Source organism: Cygnus olor, chromosome 18 (genome assembly GCF_009769625.2).
Source record: "Cygnus olor isolate bCygOlo1 chromosome 18, bCygOlo1.pri.v2, whole genome shotgun sequence".
NCBI lineage: Eukaryota > Metazoa > Chordata > Aves > Anseriformes > Anatidae > Cygnus > Cygnus olor.
Genome location: NC_049186.1, coordinates 720,585 through 738,723, shown reverse-complemented (window position 1 = coordinate 738,723; position 18,139 = coordinate 720,585). Strand labels below are relative to the sequence as shown.

The 18,139-nt window shown below is 45.0% G+C and overlaps 1 protein-coding gene and 1 long non-coding RNA gene across 5 annotated transcripts in view; both read right to left on the bottom strand.

The window, feature by feature from the left end:
- Nucleotides 1-18,139, bottom strand: part of MAP2K4 (mitogen-activated protein kinase kinase 4) — a 94,593-nt gene that overhangs the window by 71,862 nt on the left and 4,592 nt on the right. For 2 of the 4 annotated variants that reach the window (XM_040530168.1, XM_040530170.1), the window contains exon 2: nucleotides 7,290-7,322. The exons of the other annotated variants lie outside the window; for them this stretch is intronic. In XM_040530168.1, coding sequence (XP_040386102.1) covers nucleotides 7,290-7,322 — 33 coding nt within the window. The remainder of the gene's footprint in view (nucleotides 1-7,289; nucleotides 7,323-18,139) is intronic. 4 annotated transcript variants of the gene reach the window in all.
- Nucleotides 8,305-17,232, bottom strand: LOC121056827. Its single transcript, XR_005813523.1, has 3 exons — nucleotides 17,222-17,232; nucleotides 16,684-16,687; nucleotides 8,305-11,405 (listed from the first exon to the last, which is right to left on the bottom strand). It is a non-coding gene; the product is annotated as an uncharacterized LOC121056827 (long non-coding RNA).

The following is an 18,139-nucleotide window of genomic DNA, read 5'->3' as shown; positions in this document are numbered from 1 at the left end:
TCTTTTGTTCAACCCATTTTTCATGCTGAAGTCCAGTAGAAACAGCCAAACACTCCAGTTATTTCTCAGCACCAAAATAACTCATGCCCGACAGGCACTCAGAGGCCTTACTAAACATGACCATGCTATCCTACAAACACCGGCTGTAGTTTCAGATTTCTTAAGGAAAAAATTAGCATCTCCTTGTGTGCTCAAAAACGAATAAATAAAATGCTTTAGGCTGTCTTCTGAAGACTTCAATATCAATTTGTAATTGTAACATGCTGTAGCAGGAAGAATAATATAGGAAAGAGTCCCCTTGTTTTGCACTGCTGAGATGTGCGTGAAACCATCAGACAATCGGCTTTTCCAATAGAATTTGGAACTTTAATAGACTGGCAGCATCAAAATCTCTTCACGAGGATGCATGAGACATTCCTGACATTTTCATTCAGCTGCCAAAACACCTGGGAGTGTTAGGAGTGGATTTTGCTGCTCTGCACACTTCGCTGGAAGGACAGAAGTCAGAAAATAATGAACACCTCTTCCAACCCTCTACTGGAGGCTGGATGCAGCAAGGGAGTTGTCACGGCACGGCAGCCTTCTACAGTTTGCAGAGAACCTGAAACTGCCTCTAGCCTGCCAGTAACTGGCTGCTCCTGTAATTTTTATCAATAGTCACTTATGTGGCAGAAATCTTCATTTTTGTTTGCAAAGTCAGCACAGATGGAAGCACTACAACGTTTAAATTTCTTTCTAATGAAGAACTGAATAGCAGCACACAAACAATTCTGAATCTGAACCAGCATCTCTGCAACACTATACTCCACACAACTTCACATAAACTTCTGCAGCCATAAGCTACATAGAACACAACTTTGCTAAAGCAGTCGGTGCAACTCTAAGCAAAGAACTCAGACTCTGCTACTCCAGAGAGGATGGAACTAGTAGGAACAGGTAGATTAAGATCAGTAGTTCGTGTGGGGCTTTTTTTAGAATCCTAATGAGAGCAAGAATCATGCAAAAAGTAAAGAGCATAAAGAAACAAAGAACTGTGTCAACAATCTGCAAAGGAGGAAGCTGAAGATTTTGTGGTTTTCCTTTTCTATGCATTTCCAGATGAGTAAAATCCCTATGATTCTAGCTACAGTGAAACCAAGCAGCTAAAGATCATGGCTCCAGCATACAAATCACAATCCTTAGGTACAGATTCTGTCAAAGGTTCTGTTTTCCTTCTTCTACTATCTAGATCAACATGGTCTGCTTCTCAAATAGCTCACAGGTGAATGAAGACAGAAACCAACTCTTTCCCAAGTGCAGGAGCTTCAATAAGAAAACGCTGCCTTTCTATCACTATGCCTTTTTATTACTACAAAGAGGTGCTTTTTACTCACCATGTATTTATAGGGCAGCATTATTTGCAGGCTCCGACCCTGTAATATGGGTCCCGCCATGCCTGGCACTAATGTCACACAGAAGGAAGACCTGCACTTGGGAACATGAAGAATGAGCACAGCAGGATCTCCCATCACTTCATGTCTGTGTTACCATCACCACCAGCAGCCTTGCTCTTTCCCATCAGTGTTCAGCCCTGACTTCTTTTTCCTGGGTTAGTTTTCACCAGCCTGCTACACCCCTTGCCTTTGCAGTCTGCTGCTCCCACTATGTGCTAGCACAGGAAAAAGTAAAATGAGCAATGCTACCTCCTTCAACATTATTTTTCACAGAATTACAGAATGGCTGGGGTTGGAAGGAACCTCTGAAGATCATCTAGTCCAACCCCCTCGCAGAGCAGAATCACCTAGAGCACCTTGTGCAGGATGGCACCCAGGCCGGTTATTAATATCTCCAGAGAAGGAGACTCCACAACCTCTCTGGGCAGCCTGTTCCAGTGCTCTGTTACCCTCCCAGTAAAGAGGTGCCCCCTCACATTGAGCCGGAACCTCCTGTGCTTCAGTTTGTGCCCATTGCCTCTCGTCCTGTCACTGGGCACAACTGAAAAGAGACTGGCCCCATCCTCTCGACACCCTCCCCTCAGGTATTTATATATACGTTACTGAGATCTCCCCTCGGTCTCCTCTTCTCCAGGCTAAACAGGCCCAGTTCCCTCAGCCTGTCCTTGTGCGACAGGCACTCCAGTCCCCTCATCATTTTAGGAGCCCTCCTCCGAACTCCCTCCGGTACTTCCATGTCCTTCTGGTACTGGGAAGCCCAGAACTGGGCACTCCACGTGTGGCCTCAGTAGGGCCGAGCAGCTGGGGAGGATCACCTCCCTTGAGCTGCTGGCAACACTCCCGAATGCAGCCCAGCATCCCCTCGGCCTTCTGGGCCACAAGGGCACATTGCTGCCTCCCTCCTGGTCTGTCCAGCTGGTAAATTCTGAACACTCCTTGCAGTCCTGCCATACAGGCTGCTCTTATTGACCCTCGCAGCAAGGAACTGATGGAATTGTTAAATCACTTCTGGTCACCGTCACCAACCGGGGGCAGTGTTCAAAGAACGAGGGCAGTCACAGGGCTGGAGGTGACTCACATGAGGACAGATTAAAGAGCTAAATCTGGCTGCAGTTTGTCTCATGAAGAATAAATATAATAGCCTATAAATATATGAACTATGCAAATAGGAAAGAGAAAGCTGTTATAGGAAAATAATTAGCAATGATAGCAGACAGAAACACACTTCTGGCCTGAGACCTAGCACACAATCTCCCACATGAAGAGGTGAAACCTCTGAAATGGCAAGCAGAACTTTCAAGCACCTTCTTCACCAGAGGACAGTGCTCCTCTATCACTGAAACACTGACCGATGTTCTATCTGAAGGGACCTTACAAGAATTTAGAGGGACTCCAGTACACCCACACATCCTGTGTCATCCTGTAACACCCTTGCTCAGAGCCAGTACACAGGACAGCCCTGGCACCTCTGTTGATGCCCTCCTTCCTCTAAAAACTGCCTAAACAAAATTTCAAAGGCCACCCATTAAATGCCCTAAACGTGACTTGCTGAGTACAGTATATGTAGTAACTGTACAACGTATATGCTTTGAAGAGCACTCTTAGGCAACATGATGTTTTATTCCACATTTAAGTCTCAGGTGTCCCCAAAGGGCACTTTGTATCCAACACACGATTTAAATACTTGTTTAGAAAGATTACTCAGAGCAGGAAAACCAGAGAAAGCAGCAGAAGTGAAACATAACTAAAGCAGAAGTCTTGCTGCCATCAAAAGACAACGGCAATCACTTCAGAAGTGCCACCTCACATACACACAGTATTTTTAAAAAATCTTGCACAGTAGCCAAAGTATCAGAACTGCTAGCCTACAAGAACATACTTTGTCATGGCGTTCCTTTAATGTTATATTTACTTTACAGCTTCTTAATCATAGAAATAAAATTACACTAGAAGCGATCTTAAAGTCTTGGAAACCCATTTTTTAAGTTTTGATGTTTGCAACCCCTAAAGAAAAAAAAAAAAAAAAAAAAAAAAAACAGAAAGAACAGACCCTGACTGCTTCCTTGTCTCTTGAAAAGAAAAAATCTTGTTCTCTCAGCATACAAGCTTCTCAGCAGTTAATGGCAAAGAAACCGCCCTTAGCAGACTGCTCAGCCAGTCCCAGCTGGCAGCGAGCAGGGAAGCGGAATCACCTGGGCCACCACCTTTGCAAGAAATGGCAAGGGGAAGCAGCAAAAACTTGCTCTCCCCTGCAACGGTGGGAAGTTGTTCATGTTGAGACCTTTCCCCCTTGTTCAATATAAAATGACTGTTTACTGCCTTGGTCACTCAAATACAGCTCAACAGAAAATCAATAGATCTCCTGCCTCAGACAACAACAAAGTTTTGTCAAATTATTCAAGAAGACAAAGCTGCAGTTCTGAACTGAGATACTTGTTATTACTTTTCATGAAAGAGCTGTAGAGATTTGGGGATCAAACCCTGCCATTTCTCAACAGCTTACAAGAGGAATTCAGATGCCTGTTTTACATTCCTTTCATTTACATCAAGAAGAAAATCTGCGCAACAACTCCTTCCACTGCACACCTTTGATCTTCCTACCTGCAGAACAGCAACAGCCCGTTCCCTTCTCAGCACGGAAACACCTCTCCAGATGAAAAGGCTAACCTGTGTTTCTCTGGCAAACAGTGGTTCTTCAACAGAAACAGTCGCTTACCTGGAGAGGCCAATGGGAAGGGAAGCAGATATGTGCCGTTCAGCACCAGATGAAACCAGACCCCTCCTGAGCACTGCAATGCCACCAGTTTTGCTGCTGATGTTACCAAGTGCTCGTGCTGACTGCAGAGACTCAGAGAAATAAAACACAATACCTCCTGTCATTCTTGTTAATAGCTGGTAAATACAGACTAAAAATCTGCCTGTAAAACAGAAAGCTAAGTAGGTAAGAGAATTCACAAATGCATTAATGCTTTCATTATCCTCTCCTTCTAAATAAATGTGACACTTACACATAACACGCACAAAGTCAGCTAATACCCCTAACACTTTAAAACCTTGCTTAAAGAGGAAAATACAATTAAAATATACTTCAGGGGATAATTCAAGCAATCAAACTGTCACTGTCTAACAGTCAACAGTGCTTTAATAGAAAATACTTAACATCAAAATCTGTCTTTGCTGTAAACAATTTTTGGCACAAAGAAACCTGGTATTTTCTCTGTCAAGAGGGTTTTTTCAACTCTGTAAATTCCTGCTAATTCACTTCTCAATTCACTTTAAGTCTACAGGAGAAAAGCCACCACAGCTCTTCACCACCTCTGGGGCTGGCACCCGCTGCCTGCCCACTGCTGCTGCCCCGGCTCGGGCAGGTGGGGCAAGCCCCTCTCCTGCAGACCCGTACGCCCTCCCAAGGCCTGACTGCACCAGGTTATACTTGCTGCTAACAAAGTTTTGAATTTTCGTGACTTTAAACAGCTAACAAACCGAGTTTTAGGCAAGTTGGCAAAGCAGAGAGGGAAATCAGGCAAACAACCCAGCAGCCCACAGCATGCGCGGAGGCACTCACTCCTCCGCCACAGCAGCACGTGAAACTTCTTCTGGAACAAAACCCAGGCCGCGTGCAACCTTGGTGTTCAAACCAGCAAGGTCCTGGGGGATGAACCACAAGAGTTACCTCTACAGAAACACGCTTCACTTCCACACACCTCTTCAGGACGAGGAGCTCCGCCAAGCAGAGCTGCAGGCAGGGGGATGCGCCGGCCCCGCCAGCCCGCAGCGCGTCCAGCACCCGCAGGCTTCCACACTACTCCTGCTGCCGCCTCCTGCGCACACAGCGCCTGAACCATGGCCCCAGAACCCCCCAGGACACACTGAGCACCTCCCCAGCAGCAAAGTGCCCGATACACAACCGTACTTTTCCAACTGCTCTGATGTACTTACCCTGTTTTTAACATAAACCACGGTGCTCTCACAGGCAGGTGCTAATGTGTTTGGATTTTTTCAATGCCTCTCAGCCTCTCTGGTTCCTACCTACATTCGTACCTCCCAGCACACAAGTCAGCAAAGCAGTATGAACGGAGGTGTTTTTCAGACTTACCCCCAGGAACCCCGGCACAGTCTCTGTGACCAGCTGCGCTGCTGCAGGGAGCTCACAGCACCCACCTCCACACTTTCTATTCCAAAGGCACGGGTGGGAACCATCTCATTATTTTGCAAAACCTTCTAATGGCAAAGCCTTTTTTTTCTTCCTCTGAAGTGTCACGTATTGAGCATTTCTCATTTTGTTCCAGACTGCAACTGCCCCAGAGAGCAAGGACTGTCTATGTCTGACAACAGATCCCAGCTTCGGATGAAAGGCACTGCTGGGGAAATAACTAAAACCTTGCAGAAGCATTTACAGTGTTTTTAGTGTGCCAGACAACAGGGAATTTGTAAAAAGACTGACAACAGGAGAAGGACGTTGTCCTAAGTAAATGCTAATCAACCTTTTTAAGCTGCCAAGGTTCACATGAAATGCTGCATGCCAGCTCCTCCCAGCAGCAAATCCCATCTCCAACTCAGCCTCACCTGCACAGCCATTAACGCAGCTCCAGAATACAAACTTCAGCAGCCAACTGCTCCTTTTGGGTGGCTGATTTTCTTCCATATCTTTTCACAATTCAGTAGCTGTCATCTTAGGAATCCACCAGAAAAGGTCTCAAAGCCTAACTCTGATTCTGACATACAGCTCTAGCTTGCAAAACAGGTTTGAATTTCCTGCTTCAAACATCGAGTTTCCTAAAGATTTCCATGCTAACAGAAAATTATTAAAGAATAAATATGTTCTCCAATCCTGTCTTGGGGGAACAATTCTGACACCCAGGCTCACTCTGCACTGTAACACTGGAGCAGACGTCCTCCTCAGTCCTAACACAGAAAGCATTGCTCTGTGAAAGCTATGGACAGCAAAGGTTTTTCTATGTACAACTGCTTCAGACGAAATCTATCTGAACAGTAGTCATAAAGTATACTGACATAAAATCCAAAGACACCAACTATTAAAAAAACAACAATTATATCTCTAGATATTAGAATTGCTATAACAAGTATGTCAAGCACAAATGAAAAAAATCTGAATGCAAATTCAAAGGAATGCAGAGTCAAAAAAAATCTAGAATTCAGAAAAAAAGAGACTGCTTCCAATAAAGCTACCACCATACTGTAGAAGGTACTTTGATAGTATGACAGAGGAACACAAAGCATAAGCCAGTGACAGAAAATAAAAAAAATTAGTTCTGCAGAGCTTCCATTAGTCATCACAAACTGTCCTGCAGCGGCCAGGGCTGCCTGCGGGAGCGCTGGCACCAGCTGATGCCAGCCAGCAGCCCCTCCTGACAGCTCTCCTGTCCTGCTCTCACCTCTCTTGAAAGAAGCTCGAACAGAAACAACCCACTGCAGGATCCAGCATCTGTCCTGCTGGCTCTTGAGATGGCAATTCAAGGTGTTCACACTCTGTATAAAAGTATGCACATCAGGTGCTCATTCAGCACAAGTTTTGGCAGGCACAAATCAAACTGCCAAATCCCCCCCAGATTGTGTTTCAGAGCAATTCAGCAGGCAGCAAATTTCCAGTGCTCCGTACACAATTAGTTTAGCTGCATGCTTCTGGAGTTGCTCTTTTGTTACAGGTAAAGTAGTACAATTAGTGACCCTTTAAATTGCTTAATTTTACTTTTACTTTACCAGCATTGTGAAAAATGGAAGCTCTCTTAGGAGTAGGTCTGCCATAGGTGGTTAGTCGGAACAGAAAGTGGACACATTCCCAGTACCAAGGTTGATATATAAAACAGGATAATACTATAAAAATATGTAGCTTACTTTGTGCCTTTCCACAGAAGTTTATCTGAAAGCCTAAAGCAAAAGAGACAAGTTCTTGTTCATTCACTGCAAGTCAAAGCGCATCACTTAAGAATCACTTTTTATGTTTCAATGTTCATTAACTCTACAATCATACATTAAACAGGTTTATTAGATCAAACTTTAGAATGTGTTGCTTCAAATGTAGAGCAATCCCATCAATTCAGGATTCGTCATTTTATAAACCAGTCTTGAGTGATAGCAGTGTTCAACAGACCAGCAAGGGCACCAGCCCTGCTGCACAGCAGGCACGGAGGAGATCAGTTCACTTCAAGGAGCTTTAGTTTCCTTGAGGCGTTAATAAAACTCAAACAGCAACAGCTCTAAAGCTGACAAATTAAGGACAGGAATCCCAGCTTTGCTCAAGGGGGATTTGGACACCGCAGCAGTGACGGCATTGCAGGGCTCCACACAAAAAGTAACCCAACACTGTGGTGACCATAAAAAAAGAAGAAAAAAGAGAAAATCAATCCTCTTTCACATGAGCATCACTGTCCACAGCACACTGTGGTACCTGCTGGCTGTGCTGTACATCACTCACGGGCACACTGTTGCCAACTCTGGGCTTCATCGTGAGCCTTATAAAACCTGGTGTCCCCTTCCCACCAGCAGCTCCAACTTAAACCATCTCCTGAATAAGGATTTTTTTTAACTGTTTTTCTCTCTACAATAGCATGCAAAAACAGAAAAATAACCCCAAAGCCACCAAAGCAGGCTGATAATATGTTCAGAAAGGAAGGAGCAAATAAGAATGGTAATTAAAGGTACCCACATTAGTCTAATAATGTTAACGGTAATTTTATTAACAATAATATAAATGTTAATGGAAATTTTATTAACAATAATATAAATTGATCAGTGAAAATTAAAAAATGCATTACCCAACCATTTCACTGGCAGGACAGCATAAAAATATAAAGGAAAAAACAACAACAACAATTTCATTCCACGAGGGAAGTTCCTTTTTCCCCCCCCTACAAAAGCAACTCAGCTTTCTAACTAGCTTGCAAGTTCACTGTTTTGCCTTAAAATTTCTTCCCATTCCTTTGGCTCAGCCCGGCATCTGTCACCCCTGCTTTACCCAGGAAATGTTCCCTTCTCAGCTCCTGGTTATAGGAGCACGCTACCAAGCTGTTCAGCTGCACCATGGTTCTTAAAGTTTTTGAAGTCCAAACAGATACTCTGAATAGATTTTCATTTTCAGAAATGATTAATGCCATTTTTATCTACTGCTAGTTTTCTGTCTGATCATCCCTTTACTTTTCTTTTCAGTCATGTTATTATAAGTTACTATGCCAGACATGATTCTTTTGGGGGTTATGCAAGTTTTTTCGTTCTTTCAAAATCCCACAAGTAGGGGCAGACACAAAGTTTTCCTGCTAAAGAAATAAGCCCCGTAACGTTTCAACAAAAATTCCTCCAGTCCATTGGCTTTTAAAAGTCCTTGGGAAAGAGTTCTATCCCTGTGCAGAGGGCAGGCAGGTCTTCAGTACGGAAGGAGCCTGGGAGTCTGCCCAGCTAATCCCCACAGTCTCACACTGGGTAACAGAAGACTGTTGCAAAAATACCAGTCAGTAGCCCCAGCCCAGACCCAGCTATCTTCTTCCCTTGTCCTCATCCCCATTAACTCCTTCTCACTCAGAGCTCCTTAAAAAAGGAAATCAGGCACCAGTTCTGCATAAAAAAACTTGAGCGTGCCATACAGTAACACAGGATCTCCCTACCCGTTATAGCTCTTGCAAGGTGTCAGAGCACCATGAATAAAACAACCATCAACATTCACAACCGTCTGTGTGCAGCCGACAGACAGAGCCAATGCTGCTTATCACCTGTATCAAGTCCCCACCCAGAGAAAACTGACCTGCAGTAATGCCTTGGTTTAAGACTGAAATCTCTCGACTAGAGCAGGACTCCTGATCTTTTGCCAGGACGCTGTTTAATACCATCCCAGAATCAGTGATGCTATGCTCATCTCTGTTCGTGGCTGACCCCAACCCTGTGCCTGCTAACACAGCTTTGGTCTGCTTCTGGCGCTGAGGCTGCTGCTGCTCCCCTGGGAGGCAGCTGGGGAAAGGGAGCAGCTGAAGACATCGCTCATGATGCTCCCACCCTCTGCATTCAGCCTGGTTCTGCTGCCCACGTTTTCTGCCACATGCAAAACTGCAGGCGAACTCGAGATGAAGGGTATTCCAAAGTCACTGCAAGTAACTTCCTATCAATGGCAACAGAGCATCCATTTCCTGGAAAGGGTGGCAGCGGTTGGTGCTTTCAACCTAGCCAAAGGCATATGGCAGGACAGGAATACTGTACTGTAAAGCTGTGAAACACATCTGAATAGGCATTAAGGAAGGAGTAGCAGCATGTATGTTGAAGACTACAGGTGAGAGAAGATCAACAGTGACAAAGTTGTCAGTGTGGTCTGGTCATTGAACATTTCCAGCTACTGACTGAAATCCTGAAGATGTCTTCTGGAAGCCAAAGCAGAGCAGGACATCTAAATTGTTTTCAAGAGAAGCTTGATGCACTTACAAAAAGGAGCCTGTGGTAGAAAGGGGTCATTACTGGAGACAAAATATTAAACTCCTGACATGAGAAAAATACTAAACTCCTAACACGGACACGAGCATGTCAAACTCATAGATAGTTAAAATAACTGCTGCACTCGGGACTGGGGAACTTTTCTTTTAGAGTAGTTTGGTTTATTTATTCCTCTAAAGCACTGGGCAAAATTACTTTATAAGATCACTTGCAGGATTTTTTCATAACTCCCATTCCCGCAAGACTGAGTACTGGGAATAGACTCAATTCTCCAGCACATCACAATCGCAGCTTTTGGATTTTAACGACAGGTACAAATTTAGCAGACAGCATTGCTGCGAGACTGCTGTGGATGCAATGAATGCTGCATCCCATGGTGAACACAGTCACTCTGCTCAGTTCACCTGTGGAACTCTCTGGACGAAACCCTGACCACGCAGTTGCTTGTCCTTGTGAACAGGAGGCAACGTTCCCACCAGGCAGGAGGCGTCAACTACTCCTGGTAGCTTGGAAGTAGACAACCCAACCCTCACCTCACATGGCTGAGCTGCCACGGAGCAACCAGCATTGGCTGTAAAACCCAAATCTTTTGAATACGATGCCCTAATGGACAGCAAGATTTTGATGCCAGTGTTACTACATCTGCAACTTGGTGCATCGCTCTGCAGCATGGACAATCAAATAGCTGAAGAATGTTGCCAAGCTGCGTTCACTTTGTTTGTTTTGGGTCTCAAACACTTAGGACATGCCAGCACAGGGTTTCTGGGAGAATATGAATGCTGGGTGGCTAGAGCTTCACTGCCAAAGAAGTCAGAGTATTAATCAGATTTTACAGGGATACCCAATGCAAACCTTCCCAGAAAGCTTCTATTTACTACATCGAAATAGCACCATGGACAAGCAGCTCCTGGAGCCTATCCCAGTGCTGAGAGCACCACAGTGCCCTGGAATGACGCAGGGATTGGCGCAGACCTTTGGCAACTCAGTGATGAAGCAGGTTCCCTGCTGCCAGTTCTGTTTTGGGCTCACATTCAAGTTAGTTGTGACTAAGACCTGTCTATATTAAAGCAAATGACCAGCCCCAGAAACATCTCATGTCTTAGCTGAAATACAGCCTGCGTTCACACATTCTTCATTTACAGTGTATTTTCATAGGGCAGGAAAAAAAGCAGTCATAGCCACAAACCAGACTTGAAATTTCCAATTCAAAGCCCAAGATATTCCAAATCGTGTACCTTGATGGTGAAATCAGCCAAGCCATCTAATGCAACGATATGGACAGACACACGTGAGCTGCAGACACCAGCTCCCACCATCGCAACCTTCACCGCTTCCATGCTTGTTGAGAAGTTCCTTCTGCCGCTCACAGAGCGCAGCAGGAACAAGGCCACATGAGCAGGCCAGATAACAAAGTCTTGTTTTCAACCCGATGATACCTAGCACTGAGGTGCAGCAGCAATGCTTACGCTTTAGAAAGCTTATTTGGCCATAACTCTGCTACGTGCACATAAAGAGCTCCAGGATCTTATTCCAACTCCTCTCAAGAAGAAATAAACAAATTAGAAACATATTTTAAAATAGATTTTGTATTTCCAGGAGAACACCAGCAAGCTTGTTCAACAACGTGTGTGTCCCTGTGCAGCAAGAACTCAACTGATGAGCTGCTGCCCATAGCAGCAGGTCTCTGTGCCTTCAGATCCCTCTTCCAACGGATGTCAGAGTTCACTCATAACTCCTTTGCATGAACTTGCTGACATGCTTCTGATACCATGCAGTCACACTTTCTAGTTTTAACAGTTGGGCTACATCAGAACAGTAGTTCTTAGGGGAGAGCTAACCTCTACTCGTCCCCAGATCAGCAAGGAAACTAATCTTACATCAGACATCCAAATGCCCTAGTTTCCACATCCTGGCTGCTACTGCTACCTTAAGGGTGGAAAAAAAAAAATAGTACCTTGAAGAAAGGACAAAACTCACATGTCCTGAAGCAGCATACTCACTTCTATATGGCACCACGACATATAGTTTCTCATCCAGTTTTTCTGAAAGGTAACACCTCTTCAGCAGTAAGAATATCTGGGGTCCATACAGTCTCTACAGCCTGTCATCAGGTTGTCCGAAAGGACAACAGCCGCTCTGTCCCTCTGCTCTAGGCTTCCAGTCTTGACCACTTCTACAAAGTGGTTCTGATCATCCTCACACAATATCCCCCTCCATCCCACCTTCGGCCCCTCCAAGTTCGAGCAGGATGAGAGGAAAGAAGAGAACATCAAAGGTAGGGCAAGGGTTCCAACTGCTTGGCATGAGACCAAGTCCTGTGCTGACACGGTTCAGTAGGGGAAGTGGTCTTTACAGGAAAACTCAGGCATGGTCCCATCACTCCCCAGAAGGGATTTCCAAATGCAATGCTTTTATCTTATTCCACAACCCCTCCCAGGTCAAAGAAACACAGCCATGTGTTTTTAAAGGAAACCGTTTCATCTCTGTCCACAAACCTCTTCAAAGTACAAACACTTTGCTCTCTGGTCCAAAAGCAAAGTGATGGCTAATTCAGTTCAGAGAACTTCTTCCAGAGAATCAGGTCCAAAGCAAACCATAAAACTCTTCTGCTCCACAGAAATAATAAGCCTGGACAAAACACAATAAAAGGACTGATTCCCTTTTAGCTCAGCTGTGTCTGCTCCCAACAGCTGTCCTCCTTATGCCAAAGGGCATCTCCTGAAGCACCTCAGAAAGATCAAATAAATTATTCAAAACACCGACTAATTCCTGGCGCTTGGACTCTTTGTTCGCTCCATGATCAGTGCAAGCCGTCTGCTTCCTGAAGGGCTTGCTCTGCCCCCAGTAAAGGGCACATACAAAGGCTTCGATTTGGAGAAGAGGAAATCAATTTAGCAGCTAATAAATAAGCAATTTGTGCAATATACATACTCCCTGCGTCCCCTGATGCTCATACAAAAGTTAATGGGCCGTACCCCGCTAAGCACAAAGTTACTGCACACGTTCAGGCGAACTGCAGCTGAGCTCATTTCAAAGCAGAACTGGGAGGCAGAGGGGGAGCAGAGGCTTGGCAGCACCATGCTGTATTTCCTCACAAAGAGCAATAGCAGAGTCCCCTCCACTGAGGGCTACAGCCTCAGGAGTCAAGGTCACACGTTTTGGAAGATGGTCTGCAGCATCACATGACAGTCCTGATGCAAATCCAGGCCAACGACGCGTGCGTTGCGCAGGGTCTGGGCAAGTGGGGAGCAGGCACCCAGTAGGCTGTCCGAGATTTCTGCAAGGACCGTTACTTACTCGTAGTCCAGGCTTCTTTCAAAAAAAAACAAAATAAAAATGCAAGCTATGCACAGAAACTTAAATAAGTCTGTGACATCTGACAGAAGTCATATTTGCACCCTTCAGCATAGGGAGGCACAAACATACTGCTGCTGCACAGAACACACAGAATGTATCCTGAAGTAACGGGCACCTAAGCAGACCACGAAATGCACATCGCAGGTATCTTCAAAATTTAGAGCCTCCCCTCAACACTATAAAAGGGGCTAGACTACAGGAATCTTGGTAACTTTGCAGGTGCCCACAAGACACAGCTTAAGCTAACTTAAAACAGAGCGAAGTGAAAAGTTAAAAATTGAAGTCAGAAACGCAGTCTGTTCAAAATACTGACTCCTGAACAAGGGTGCTAAGGCTGACACAAAGCTTTTGCACAGGTCATGCTCAAATACTGAGGTAGAACATGTTTTCAGTTCTCCCTCCCACCCTTATCATCACTTGCAAGTATCTTTGGCTGCCAAAGTTTGTCTCTTTTACATCCTTTGGTATAAAATGGATCCCTCCTGTCTTCTGGGTGCACCAAGTTTAAAATATTAAGCCATATGAATTAGTCCAAATCTGCCTTGCTGCTGACCTCCCTCCTCCACTCTATGCTGTTCAACTTCCAGAAACATCATGGAAGAAGACCAATCTAGTTAAGGTAGTTACCAAGAGGTAAAAACACTAGGATTAAAGGAAGGCAGGAAGCTAATTAGGTCCAACATGGTGCTCTTCTAATACATGAGGTTATTGTAAACCAGCGTGCCAGCTTCCATGTGGCCTTAGACACTGACGCGGCATCAACACCCAGCACAAGCTTGCAAGGAGACCTCTCTCCAGGTGCGAGCAACTGCCTTTGGCTTAGATTAGTTCAGGGAGCATGGGATTTAGGATAAACATACACCCAGTGGATCTGCGGACATGCAGAGTTTGACTACTGGTGGAGCGAAGCCAGCAGGCTGGCTGCCCGCCTCCAGGAAGGTGGTTTCCTCCCTCCTGCCACCTGCAGCAGCGCAGTCCTACCCGTCCTGGAGAAACTCTGCCACTTCAGAGGGGAAGGCGACCTGTCCCCCACAGCCGGGACAAGGCAGATGGCTACAAGGTGATCATTCAGAGGGCTGTTAGAGGCGCCTATGGGTTTTCAAAAGCACAGTCACAAGCAGCATGAACACCCCTGCCAGAGAAGCTAACATGGGAGCAAGTTCCCACTTCCAGCCCTGACCCTTGCTCCAGTGCTCCAGAAGCTCGGTACAGAAACATTGCGCTCCCGCAGCACACATCCCTTCAACAGGCTGCCATACGTCGTGCCACCTACAGTGTCAGTTTTCCAAGCCTCTTATGTACAGTTTGCAGAAGAAGCCCACCTAGCAAAACTCAGCAAGAGCTTAACAATGGAGGTAACTTGTCCAGCAATTCAGCAATGGTATAAGGATGTGGGACTAGGATATAAAACAGAGCACAGAGTCACAGCAAAGATTACTTTGTCTTCTTCAGACAAAGAGTAAAAAACTAGAGGGTTTTGAGGCTGCACACATCTTTCCTGCAACTCTGTCCCTGAAGAATGAGATGTAATGCATCCTCCTCGCAATCTCATGCTTTGTGGACAAGTACTTAACCCCTAGGCACCCTTAGAATAGGTTAGAGCACCTTCCTTCCGATAGTTTTAATATCAAAATGTTTTGATATTTTGCTTCCCTAAACATCTAGGGTCAGCTGCCTACCGAAAGGCTGGAGCCTCACAGATTTTTTTTCAGATACCCATCATCACCAAAGAGTAGCATGTGTATACAGGGGGACAACTAGGTATGTGCTGGCTATTCTACTGTTAAAGCCTAGAAGTGACACCGTATTCAAATTATCTGCAAGTTGAACTGCAGAAGCGCAGGCGAACTGAACTGTCTCACTTGGGATTTACCACGAGTTAACTATCACACGTTAATTAATCCAGCTATAGCAGCACATCTTTCTAAAAGGGAAAAAAAAAAATTCAGAGACCAACAGGCACTGCATTTACCCACTGCTCATACGCTTCTTCTGCAATCAAACAAGCCTGCAACATTAAAAAGAAACCTGAATATCTAGATGAGAAAGGGCCTTTGCGGGGAACACCAGCAGACTCAACTAAGACGGTGCAGGATTCACACTGGCTAACTGCAATTGCACAGAGTAGACTCCTTAGGTTACAACCACACAGCCAACACCTATCACCAGAAACTAACCAAAATGATAGTAAAAAATCCAGCCCAAAAATGCAGTAACTACTGAACCAGTTTACTTCAAAATGCAATTTGTCCTAAACTTGGTATCTTCGCAGGGACTGGGTTTCCCTCTGTACAAGAGATGCTAGAACCAAACCACAAAAGATCAAGTTCAACACAGGAATTTCTGATACATTTGTTCACCTCTCATTAAGCAGGAGGCCAGGCTGTGCGATGATAATAATCCATCCTGACCAGAATATCCATGGAAGAACCCATGTCCCCAGAGACTAGGTGACAGCCCCACAGTCACCACAGAAAGGTTCAACTGGCAAAGTCAGCTAAGTTTTCTTCATGCTGCCATTGCAGCACAGCGATTCCCACCTCCCCGCAAGGGATGCTGTAGCCTCAGCACGCAGACAGAAGCACAACAAAAATATACGTATCTAAAGAGGCATTTATCTTCAATGAATACAATGCAGTGCATTTTAAATAAGATACATCAGATCTGGGAACATAACCAGCACCTTTTGAAAGCTTGTCCAGATCAGTGTACTCAAACCTTTGAGAGGGTGCCAGAAGCAGAACATCCATTCAGAGATCTTTGTACCTTCTTAATAATCATCACTTCAGTGAAACTTGGACTGACATCTGCTGCTGGTTCCTGTCCCACAGAGCAGGGGACGACACAAACACTCCAAGCAGTTTCTCTCATGCAGTTTTTCCTTCCAGCCTCCACTGGTTATAGAAGCTATTCCTCACTTTGAGAAGCGAGCCTCCACATTCTTTAACCTCACATAAGATTTTATCAAATCTAAATCCAATAGAAGATGGCTGACTTCAAAGGCAGCAATCACGTCCTAACTATACAATGTTAACAAGGTGTTTGTCTGATACACGCATAGCTTGATGTGGTTACACAAGACTCCCATAATTAATGTTTCACTTCATACACATATGTCTATGAATGACTCTAATTTTGGGGACCCCTTCTCAGTAAAATAAAGATTGGAAAGTTTTCTGGCGGTTTGTCTTTTTTTTTTTTTCTCCTTTCTCACAGCACTCTTCTTTCTCCCACTGGACGGTGTTTTTTTGTTTGTTTGTTTTGTTGTTTTCTTTTTTGCCAGACAGACAATGATGTGGTTTCCAATTCTGTCAGCTCCATCAAGTCAGCATGAAATATCAGAAAACTCCTAGCATCTGATGAGAGTTAACTACTATTTTCAGGCCACTCCTTTACCAGGAAAATGGACAAGTAAATTGAAACAGAAAGCTGAAATGCCATAACATTTGCTTACACATACAGTACTACATGCACAGGTATACACTAAGACAAGCACGAAGGAGAAGCACGGCATGTCAGCCATATCCTAGCAGGGCTACAGTACAGGAATGAACTAGCGGGTTCAAATAAACTGAAGTATGCTGATTTGCTCACCAGACAAGTATCTTACCTTCTATAATAAATGCAAACATGTCAAAGTCGATGTATACACACCAATCTGACAAATCTGCAAACGTCAGTTTGCAACAGCAGCGTATGTTAACAAACAATGGCTCTATAATTCCACTGTGGGCAAGAATAATTGCAGTCAGCTTCTCATTTTATTCAATGAGTTAAAGATACATTTCGCTTTGCCTACATCAGAACAACAGGTTAATAATACACAGCGAAAGATAATGTGTACTTTAATAATGTGTACTTTATCACCTATTGAGGACAAGGATTCATTCCACCCCCCAAACCCCTCACTTTTTCATCTTGTTCTCTTCTATCTTCCCTGTTCTCTTACATGTATCATCTGTTTCTTTTACGCTGGCTTTTCAAACATTGCTTCTTACCTAACCTGCTGCTCGCTTTCTGCTCTTTACTTCTCAACTGCCTTCCTGTTCCCCAAATTCCATTCTCTGAGGTTCCCTAAGCAAATTCCTGTGTTTACTGGCACTTGTTTTCCGTACTTTCTCCCTATGCCCTTACTTTCTTATGCCCCTCTGCGCAGAGAGGGAAGTCCACCCACCAGCCCTTTGCCTGCCTGCTGCTCTCCGCAGACACAGCCCCCAGGACAGGTCTCTCCTTTCTGCCGGGCCACCGCCAGTAACCGCTCTGCTCGCAGACCCACGGGCCCACTCCCTGCTGGTGCAGCTTTGACTTCAGGACTGAGGCCGCTCACACTGTGCCCTGGCAGGTCCAACACCTCAGCACAGGGGCTTTGAGGTCACATTTCCCTCCTCCTGACGAACAAGGAGAAGGGCTGCTCAGGTCACTCCTTGCACTCACTAAGGCAGTAGCACAAAGAGGAGGAAGATGCAGGCATGATGGCCTCTCCTACTGAATTCCCCTAACAAGGAGCATTCTGGTCACAGTGCTGCCCACAAATGGTTTCAGCAATACTTTTCACCATGCTGTCTGAAGAAACTATAGTTACCTCAGAGACACAGCACAGGTCACACACCAACAGCAAGTTCATCCGACAACGGTGACTGGCAAAGTTCATCTCTACAATCACCAATTCTGCTGCATGCTAAATATGAATGATACGTGACCTACTGAAACGCCTCCTGGAAGCTCTTTTCTGTCAGGTAAAGACAGGTACAGGGCAGAGCTTCCTCATACTTGTGCAGAAACCTATCTCCCAACCCCGATACTTCACTGAATGGCATCCATGGGTGAGAGCAGGAGTCTAGCCTCTTAACACACTCAGGCAACAACCCCTCTGCCATCTCCCTGTCCAGGATTCTTGCCACATATCCACACAGGAG